Here is an 11,505-nt window from a genome sequence, read left to right as displayed (position 1 = left end):
TATCAATTCCTTTACAATCTTAAACACCTCAATCAGATGTATAAAAAAAGCAAACCAATTACAAAACATACACATTAATCAATAATGAGATTATATTCTACTTAATATGATACTGAAAAACAAGATAAACTTTACTGAGAAGGATCATGTTTGTTCACAGATATTATTTACTGAATACTGAAAACTTCTACAGTGAACCCCATTCTTCCACCTGACACACAACAAGGGATTTACAATTAAAGAGATAAACGGACTATATTTAAACATCTATTAAATTCATTCCAGACATTATAAACAATGTGACACTTACTCTTAGTAAAATATCACAAGATTACAAACATATTTTATTAAAAACACATTTTATAAAAAATTAAGGATCTGTTTAAAAAAAAGCTGTTCAAGTCTTAACGAGTGAAACTTAAGTTAAATTTTGGACACTAAAAATTAAAACAGTTGTGTGGGTGAAAAGGCAAAAACATTGTTTATTTTTATGTACCAATGAGTTATGATATTATACCACTCTTGTTCCAGTTATATAATCCTACCTGGGTCCAGTGTATGTAGATACAACATAAACTGTGCTGTTGAAACCAGCAAGTCTGTTGTCTGAAATTACAGTTCCTTGACAAATAGAAGGAACAGTTGTTGCTGAAACACCTAATAATGCTCCACCTTGGTCAAATGTTACAGTGACAATGTCTGATAATGCAGATTCATACAAGGAACACTAAACAAAAGATAAAGAGAAAAAAAATTATACACATTTACATGTATTAAGTAAACATAACCATGCTTAACAAACTCAAAATAATAGATACAGTGCCTTTTTCATGATTGGATAAAAGACTAACAGTAATGTCATTCAACACATTTCAATTCCTATTACTATAGGAAAATTTACAACAACTAAACAAAACAATTTTAAACAAGATTCTTATCAAACCAATTTATTATATGGTTTGTTTAGGATATTCACACAAAGCTACACAAGAGCTATCAGTACTAACAAACCCTAATTATGAATTAATAGAATAAAGAAGATAGCTAATAAACAGCACCCACTACCAACTCTTGGACTACTCTAATCAAACGCTTGAACTTGACTAGCACTCAAAATTTTATAATGCACTAACACCATTTTTTTTTGGCAATGGGTAACAAACACTAAATCCTCAGATCCATAGTCCATTATGCTAACAACTGGGACATGTCCAGCCCTCACTTGATTACGAATAAAGATCTGGTTTGTTTGTTTTGAATTTCGTACAAAGCTACATGAGGGCTATCTGCACTAGCCATCCCTAATTTAGCAGTGAAAGACTAGAGGGAAGAAAGATAGTCATCACCACACACCCCCAACTCTTGTGCTACTCTTTTATCAATGAATAATGGGATTGACCGTCACATTATAACACTCCCATGGTTGAATGGGTGAGCATGTTTGGTGGGACGGGTATCGAACCCACAACTCTCAGATTACGAATTGAGTGCCCTAACTACCTGGCCATGCTGGGCCTTTTTAAAAGTGAAGAAAATAAATGAAATGATCCTAACAACATATAACATCTCAAACACTGTATAAGCTAACCACTAACAATTGTGGGAAATTAGATTATCAAAAAGTTAAGACAGACAATCTGGTCTGCTTGTTTAAACTTCCGTATTACAGGAACAGAGCAATGATAAACTACAACACAGAAGTTTTCATAAAAGTATTTATAATGTGTGCAAAAGAAACTGTCAATAAAAAACAACCCTAAATACAATACAGAATCTAGAAGACACGTGTTATTCACACAAGTTACATTTATGACCACCACCCCTTTTATTCTAGCCATTATCAGATGTGCAATGGAAATATATATATCTTTTTTTTTAATATAAAATGATTCTGAAATTATGTAATTATATCAATTAATGATATAAAGGTCAATAGCCACAAGTTATTAATTTTATAATCATCTATATAAAACTTATATTTAATCTTTTATGAAATAAGAAGTGCATTATTGTATTCCCACTTACAGATGTGTGAACAATTTACAAGCATTCCACAAAGATATATACTTACAGCATTCATAAACGTTAGCACAAAATTGTCATCATTTTGTTTGGTTGAAAGCTTCAAACGATAATAACCTCCTGATCTTGATACTTGCTATAAAAATTATAAATATAAATTTATTTTCTCTCACATATGCTGGTAAAATATTTTTGCTATTTTAAAAATAAATGTTTAATTTAAGTTGTTTGTTTTTGTTTTTTTTGCTATCTGACTAGAAGTTGTATTGTTATGATGCAGAACCAAATGGAAAAGTTAAAAAGTATTAAATCACAAGTTTATAAACATGCACAGCTATTTTAGTTTCACCTTTTTTTAATTATTTATTTTGCCCTCTACACACCATTCAAAACATATTATAGCTAACAAGAAAGGAGTCATGGTAAAACATTGCTGTATTGTATATTATAATATGCTCTTCAGAAATCAGTTTTACACATATTTCATTTTCCTAGATAAACATGGAAATCCCAGGAAAAGTAAAAGCTTTCTTATCTGGCATCTTCATACCCAAAAAACTCTTGTAACTGGAAAGTTCAATATCTGCAAATACAAATGCTCATTGTAACTTACTGGTACTGCTGTAGCTTTGTTTATGTTCTTTTCCATTGGCAAGCTTCAGTTGTTAGCCACCTATACTGTGATTCACATTTAAATTACTGTACTTTTTATACAACTTTCATTTTTTTACAACATTTATTCTTGTTTACAACTATTATTGTTATAGATGATGTAGAAACACTGTACTCTAGAAAATCAACAAGGTGTCAACATTTTTCCAGTAAAATATCATAAGGGAAACACTTTCATAAACAAGATTTTCACCTATCCATCAATGCCCGGGTCCAGCAGATGCTGGATAATGAAGCTTTTACTGCACATGGAACCAATAATGTTACAGAACAGCTAGCCCATACATTAAACCTAATGAAATATACTTCAAAAACTGTACTCGTAGCCAACTCTCACACCATCCTTGATAATAAAACTTAATAAAAAAGTGGTTGGTACTCTACAGATAATTTAAAAACAACCTTTACTGTGTCATTGCAATTTCATTAGGGCTTGTGCAAAACAAAAAATTATAACTTTTATAAACAAAAATGTCTAAATCCCTCCAGTATGTACTACAAATTCTTGAAAACAACAAACATATAAACCATTTTGTTTACATACATATATTTATTTTTTAAAAATTCCACTATTCTGTTTATATACATATTTATTTCTGTATAATTTCATTACATTTCTTAATTGTAGGGAAAACTTTAGGTAATTTCATTTAAGAATTTTCACATGGTAAGAACTAGTGTAAAATATTCAAGATTATCAAATGAAACTAGATCAAATTCTAAAGTAGCTTGTGTGTGTGAGATTTTCTCAAAGCTACCAATAACATGTACTGAAAATTACTTTTGTTGAAGGTACCTTGTAATTTCCACAAGATCAAATTAAAAATTTGTTCAGGTTATTAACAGGACAGCATGATAAACAAGATATTGCAGGGAACAAAAAAAAAACTTACGGAACTTCAAATCAAAAGCAAAATGTTCATGCATTGTTATTGGAGATCCACCATCAGTGTTTACAATAACAGTCAGCATTGTAAATGACTGATCAAATCAAAGAAATCCAGATGCAATTTTAAGTATTTTTTATTTCATTGGTAAACTTCCAAGTAAAGAAAAAATGTAGGTCAAAGTATTTTACTGAAATCAATACTAAATATTAATATCTACAATATTTGTGAAAACGAAGCTAAATATGTGTTAAATCTTATTTATGATATTACAACTTTAGTATAAAAGAATGTGTTAAATATAAAGACTCTTGAATGGCAGTGACGATAAAATTTACAAAGAATGGTTTCTTTTCAAATTTGTTTAGGTCAGGCAAACAAACCAAGGAGTTTTTATGTGTGCATGTGAAAATAAGTTTATAAGAAAATAATGCACAAAATACCAAATATTCAGATCCAACGAACGTGTTTTAACTTGTTGTAAAATATACCCTATAAAGCAGCATAATTTGTTTCAACTAAACTTTGTGTTCTTAACTTGTTGTAAAATATACCCTATAAAGCAGCATAGTTCGTTTCAACTAAACTTTGTGTTCTTAACTTGTTGTAAAATATACCCTATAAAGCAGCATAGTTTGTTTCAACTAAACTTTGTGTTCTTAACTTGTTGTAAAATATACCCTATAAAGCAGCATAGTTTGTTTCAACTAAACTTTGTGTTCTTAACTTGTTGTAAAATATACCCTATAAAGCAGCATAGTTTGTTTCAACTAAACTTTGTGTTCTTCTGTCAAAGAAAAACTTTGTTTGAAATGTTTTTGTTTTTTATAGGTTACTTAAATAAAAATGCCTAGAATGCCTCTTAGACCCAAAACACGTTTAACCTTTTTCCTGCCAAAGTTCTCATGTGGGGATATATAACATCTTTTGGCTTTTCTTTCACATTCTGAGATTAGTTATTGATATAATTTTAATGATGGCCTTAGTTTGCAACTTCTCAATTAACATCCTTTTATAACTTGAAACAAAACACATTTAGAAGATTTTATGCATTAGTTACAAAAAAGGCATTAAGTATACTTTAACCTGATGTGCACAACACTTACAGCATGCTCGCTTGGGTGGAAAAAACAGTGATAATCTTCAGTGTTCCCACATTAGAATATATTGATAGCTTCAGATGGATATACAAATATTTACATATTTGGGTAACATTAGTGAATAAGGGATTTCAAAACTCTTTTACCAGACAAATCATCATTTAAGTCTACCAGTAAGTGATTTGGATATGATCTTCAAGGCAAAGGTTCACAAAATCCTCAAACCTCAATTGTGTGGGGCACATTCAACATACTTAAAACACAGCAGAAGATTATTCTTACAAAAAATTTATTATAAGAAATAAAGGACAAATTAACATGTCTAAATCAAAATTTTATTTAGTTTTATTTTGTACAAGGTTTCAGACAAAAGTCCTTTATCAGGCAATAGATACTGTATTACATAGAAACTAGACAAAGATCAAATAAAATTATACAAAATTTTTTGGACAGGTTATCCAGCCTACACCTATGACAAAATCAAAACAACAACACATCCTTCCAGCATTCAGAACACCCAAGCCTTTTTTTATTGTACCTAAGAAAAAGGCAAATTCCTTGAAATTCTAAGTGTGTGTGGTCCAAGTCATTTAGTGCAAACACTGTCATTTCATCTTATATCAATAAAACACTGCATTAACACCTATTCTAATTCCACAAAAAATAATAACTTAGATTAAAAAGCATTATAAACACATAACTGAACAATTGCTATCTTAATATAGAAGTTGATAAATGAGTCATACACTTGTTTTTATATCAGGATAATAAAAATTGATAAGATAATAAAAAGCTGCCTGTCTTACATAACTTTCAGTAACAGTAGACCTTTAATAATCTAAAAGGAAAAAAATAGTATTGTATTTTACACGCACTCACACGAACAGAATGTCATTAGCCAAAGGCTGGTATACATACAATTCATGGTAGCCCAAACTCAAAATTTGGTAGCCCTGAATGCTGGACTAGGGAATTTTTTACACCCTTGGTTATGTGCTGCAACTGTCAGAATATAAATAGGTTGGGGACGATAATGGTTTGGTTTGTTTTGAATTTCGTGCAAAGCTACACGAGAACTATCTGCGCTAGCCACCCCTAATTTAGCAGTGAAAGACTAGAGGAAAGGCAGCTAGTCATCACCACCCACTGCCAACTCTTGGACTACTCATTTACCAACAATAGTTGGATTGACCATCACATTATAACACCTCCATGGTTGAAAAGGCGAGCATGTGGATTCGAACCTCAGATTGGAAGTCAAGTGCCCTAACCACCTGGCTATGCCGGGGCAGTGAAAATTTAATGAGAAGTACATAAATACATCAAGCCTAAGTTTATTAGTTAATTTAAAGCTAAAATGTTCCCTTTTTGGAGTACTAAAAAACAAGCAATGCTATGCTATTCAAAATATTCTTTATTTAAATTTCAAAATGAATCACACACAAGTCCTCATGAAATATGTTCTAAGGGTAGAAAAATATAACGTATTATGGCAAGTTCAGTGATTTTGTTGTTAGCTATACAAATACATTACCTTTAACTGTTCAACAAACAAAGAATCAACTGCATTTTCTTGGTTCCAAGAGACTTCTCCACTTCTCAAGGAATGAACCGTAATAACACCTCTAGAAGTAAATTCTGCAGTAGCCCCTAAAAACGTATTCATGAACATATGTTATAAATAACATCACTAAGTTTTTATATGACTCATTCTACATTTAAGTATTAAGTTTGGAGGATTTTATCAATGCTGATGGTCAATATATTAAAGGTTAGCTCATAATCTCTTTGGAGACAGAAGTTGTAAAAAAGTGCATTAGAAAATGTTTTATAAGTTTAAGTGGGTAAAGCATATACAACCCTTTACATACTGCACAACTACTGAAATCATTACAAAACATCTAAAGATAAGAAGAAATAAAAACAGGCATTTTTCTTTTGAAATGGAAAACACAAAACTTTAAAAAACTAAATACTATTTAGCTTATATAAAATAATTCTTTTATATATGAAAGATTACTCATACAATACTTCCAGTTGCAAATCACCCAATTCTTTGATAACAAAACAATGCAGTAACTTGAGTACTCTTTGGTGAGACATTTTCAAATATGAAACACAAATTTAACATGCACTTCTGAAAGAAGATTGGTATTCAGGGTTGGCAATGATGCTTCTAAGTTAGAAAAGGGAAAGGAAATTCCAGCATGGTAGCCCTCCTCAATTTTATAAACATAAGCCTAAATACTGTAATCAAATGAATGTATAAACATAGCCATAAAGAACTGATGGTGCTACTACAGCATGTGGTTTACAAAGATATTTACACTACAGCGTGCAGTCTACACAGATAGTATCATCATCATCACCATTTTAATGATTCATTAAAACATAACTTCTTACTAAATAACTTATATCTATCCACATTTTTGTTCAGCAAATAATAATAATTAAACAAGTTGTGTGTTCCAATAGAGTACCTTAAATTTAGGTTATAATTGTGTTAGTTTTGATTGTTAGAATTTATTTCATTCCGATTATATTTGCCCCAAAAACATTATGTAATGGTTTTTGTACTTTATTAGTTTAAAAGCACTATTTATAATAAATGGTGCCAACTGCAAATAAACAAAAGTTAAAATGGTGATGATGACAGTACCTGCATAGACCACAAGCTGTAATGTAAATATCTTTGTAGACCGCAAGCTATACTGTAAATATCTTTGTGGACCGCACACTATAGTGTAAATATCTTTGTGGATCACATGCTATAGTGTAAATATCTTTGTGGACCACACGCTATAGTGTAAATATCTTTGTGGACCACACGCTATAGTGTAAATATGTTTGTGGACCGCACGCTATAGTGTAAATATCTTTGTGGACCGCTCGCTATAGTGTAAATATCTTTGTGGACCGCACGCTATAATAGCATCGAACTGTCTATCATTCTCTCTACTCGTATCTATCTTATTAAGAACCATTTGTTTGGGGGATAAACAATAAAAAAGCTGAAATAACAAAATAAGACTAGATATTAAAAAAGCATATAACTCAATGAATTTCCACTAAAAATGCATACATGTAGGCTGCAGAGAATAAGGATTTTTATTCAATACTGACACTTACCAGGCTGGCTGTGTTACATAATATTGAATTAAGATGGTTAGAAACACTATGGTCATTATTTATCTTAAAACTCTAACACGACTCAAGAATTAAGAAGGTAGAGGGGTAAAATCAACCTCCAAGATACCAATAACAAAGTCAGAGAGACTTTGAGAATAAATACAAAAATAATTTTCCTCATTCACATACTGTAATTAATAGGATTTTCAGCTAAATTGTGTTTGTACCTTATATCATAATAACCCACATGCATGATACCTTTACACTTTATGTAATTGATTACCATCTGCCATGTAATTGTCTAACTAATCAACCCAAGATGTTAGTACCATCCTCATTACATCCAACAAATCACAAGATTTTTATGCCAACAACAAACTTAAAAATTTCCCAAGCACGCTACCTTCATCAATGTCATTGATGTAACTGAGGAATAGTAACAGTCCGTGGATGCACCTCTGAAACTGAACTACATTAATAACTTTGTTTCCTCCAACCTGACTAATTTTTAGTCCATTAAACTAATTTATCATCTGAGGTAATTTTTTCACAACTATATTATCAAAAATTTTCTAAAAATTAAAGTAAACCAAATATACTCTTTACCTTCATTCAGAATAAAGAACATCCCCAAGAAAAGTTAACAGGTTAGTAAGGCAGGCTCTTTCCTTTGATGGCTGGCTGCCAAAATTAATTTCCCATTAAATAATCCTGCAAAGCACTTTTTATCACTTTCTGAAGAATTACCACTTAAGAATGGCTAAACTAATTGGTCTAAAATTCCCTGGACAATTCTTATCTTCTCCTTCCAATCTTCACCTATCTTCTATCCAAAAACCACCCAAAAATGAAAACAAACAGGTCATAAATCTGGTTGATTACCTCTTTTAAAACTCTAGTGTAAATACAATTACTAACATGACCAAAAGCCTAATATTTTTTTTTTAATTCTATAGCTTTTCTTTTTTTATAACAAGTTACAGATAAACATCCATGTCAGAAAATAACACTATATACAATGGGGCATCATGAGGATATGTAACTTGTATATTATAAAAAAAAAGGTCAACTTTGGTCTAGATGTTTGTCCATAAACAATGTGGTCTTATACGCATACTGTACAACATATTCAAGCTTATAGAAATTATCCTACCTTGATCTAAAGAGTGATCCATGTATAGTACTAGCTGACCATCTCCATCTTGACCCTGAAAAAAAAGGAAGAAATAACCAGTTATTTTTTAAAGCAATAGTAGATAAAAACTAATTGTAAAAAATGAACCATTTCATAAATTTGATTACAAATACTTATTGCAGTAATATTTAGTTTTTCACTTGAGTCTTAACTTAAGTAGAACACTCATCTCAGAACAATGCATATGCATGAACCAAGGATTAAAAACTAGGCCAGATTTCTTAACATCCTGATCAATCACATTAATACACAACTAATGATCCTCCCACCAGAGAAAGCAAGATGTTCTCAGTGTTATGTTCTTATGTATAAATCAAGGACTAACTTGATAATATATGGACAACATGATACAATCTAATCCTTCAAGACTCTTCCTGGACACTCACAACCAAAAAAAAATAAAGAATTTAACCCACACTTTACTTTTAAAGAAATCATTGGTTCATCCATCAAACTCTTTTAAAGTGTAGACTCTACTACTACAACTGATGGTATCACAATCCCTTCTTTTCTAAAGAGAAAATTACCTCTTTTTGACTTGTAATCAACATGTCTATAAGCAGTTTTTTTTCTGGTGGAACATGTTGGAATGGTACCTTTTAATGAATGGGCAGCAACAATAAATAAGATATTACACAAAAATGTTTTCTTCTGATAAGATTAAAATATTTATGTAACTTATTGTAACTGATGAAACAGTACTCATGTCATCAAACTTGTTACTGCCAACTAGGGGTGAGAATGATTATCCAATTGGGATGGTCATGGGGTGGGATGTAGTAAGAACTAGAAAAAGTTTGTAAAAAAATAGGAGAGTTCCAGAACATTATTTTCCCAGAATAAATACTGTCTATAACTTAAGTATATTCTAAAACCCTATTGGCTTTACTACTACAAACAGAGTATTGCATCTATGATTTCCGAGTCTTATCTATCAGCTGCACAATATCAAATTCTTCTCGCTTTTCTCCAGTCAAGTATAAATACAGTAGAACCTTAACATTAAGGGCACCCTTCTGACTGCATCCAAATGCCCTTAATATAAAGAATAAGCCATGCAAAGTTGGATTCCATTCTGACTGTACTAAATTTTAAGACCCCCTATTTTGTTTGGTGTATGCAGAACACAGGAGTTTATGAGTTGCACATTGCTATGACATGGAGCATTATCAACGGAAGGTCTCAGGGGGTGGATTAGCTGTGCCCTTTTTTCTTTATTATTGGTCACAAAGTTTCAAAGGACTTCTCTTCAGAGTTTGAATTGCTAAACATTTCACATTTATTTTCTGTGTTTATTTTACTGTCAACGACTGAAGTAGAAAACCACTGAAAATAAAGCAACATACCATCATTAATGTTATTAGACTGTTTACATGTCATCGCAATACGATACTTTTGAGAGCAACAAAGTATGCGTACAGAGATAAGCCAACTTGACTCTTGCTCTGAGAAAACATTTTGGAATTTATCAGCTTATGTATCCTAAAGTGTTTACAATGAGAATTTCCCAGAGTAATAAGATTGCACTTTGAATCTGTAAAAACGTTTATCACAGTATGTGGTTAGGAGCTGATCCAATAAACATTGCAAGTGTTTGAATACTGGTCATCCTTCTGGGACATTTGGAATTTAGTGGTTTACCGTATATTGACAGTATAGGCATACAGAGATAACTGCCCACTTTATTGAGTGCCCATATCGAGAATTAGACTAAAGATACTGCCCTTAATCTGGAATATCTGGGTGTCTGTTATCACAACATTTATTTTGGTTAGAAATAGTAGAAAATAGAAAAAGACTGAAAAGGTCTGCCCTTAATAGCTCGGTGCCCATTAATCGAAGTTTTACTGCAAGTGTAATAAAGTATAAAACTACTGCACATTCATTTTTGTGTTATGTGCAAAATATTATTATAAACATTTACGAAATGGCTTTTCAAAGTGTGAATTGATGTAGTATCAGGTTAGCCTGTAGAGCCTTGTTCGTAATATTTTTAACCTTAAGTTTCATTACCGGTTCAGTTATTGAACAGTGAGAGTTAGACATTATTATCACCGTATCGTCGTCATATATTCTGGTACGAAACTGAACATCACCAGTTAGCCTAAACAATATTACATTTCAGGGTAAATTAATATATCGTAAAATTAAAACTCACCAATGCTACAGAAACAGTGTTTAAAATTATTATAATTAACAAAACATTTACTCGTAAGCGATTGTTAACACTATTCTCACAAGTTATATACCGTCCTAAGCATGCAGCCATGATGGATGTGGGCTTATGGGAAAATCTATATCCAATGAAAAATTTTAACTTAATAAATATTTTAATTGTCCAATCAACGTTTTTTTATCAGTTTATATTGGTATCAGCACTTCCCCAAACTATGCTTAAAAAATTGAGAGCATTGTTGTTAATTCTTGGCGTCCATGCTAAAAATGTTTGCCAATTCCTGTCCAAGTGTTCAATTGTACTTTTATACAATCCCATCAGACT

At 31.3% G+C, this 11,505-nt stretch overlaps 1 protein-coding gene across 1 annotated transcript in view; it reads right to left on the bottom strand.

The window, feature by feature from the left end:
- LOC106466925 (ER membrane protein complex subunit 10-like) overlaps window positions 1-11,282 on the bottom strand; it is a 15,934-nt gene extending 4,652 nt beyond the window's left edge. Inside the window, exons 1-5 of the mRNA XM_013927241.2 lie at window positions 11,164-11,282; window positions 8,964-9,018; window positions 6,216-6,331; window positions 2,072-2,158; window positions 546-727 (exon numbers count right to left, since the gene is read on the bottom strand). Of these exons, the coding sequence (XP_013782695.1) occupies window positions 546-727; window positions 2,072-2,158; window positions 6,216-6,331; window positions 8,964-9,018; window positions 11,164-11,274 (551 nt within the window). The 5' untranslated portion in view covers window positions 11,275-11,282. The remainder of the gene's footprint in view (window positions 1-545; window positions 728-2,071; window positions 2,159-6,215; window positions 6,332-8,963; window positions 9,019-11,163) is intronic.
- Between the last annotated feature and the right edge of the window lie 223 nt (window positions 11,283-11,505).

The sequence above is a fragment of the Limulus polyphemus genome, unplaced genomic scaffold (genome assembly GCF_000517525.1).
Source record: "Limulus polyphemus unplaced genomic scaffold, Limulus_polyphemus-2.1.2 Scaffold2426, whole genome shotgun sequence".
Taxonomy (NCBI): Eukaryota; Metazoa; Arthropoda; class Merostomata; order Xiphosura; family Limulidae; genus Limulus; species Limulus polyphemus.
Note: the sequence above shows the minus strand (reverse complement) of the source record. Positions and strands in the feature narration are given on the sequence as shown.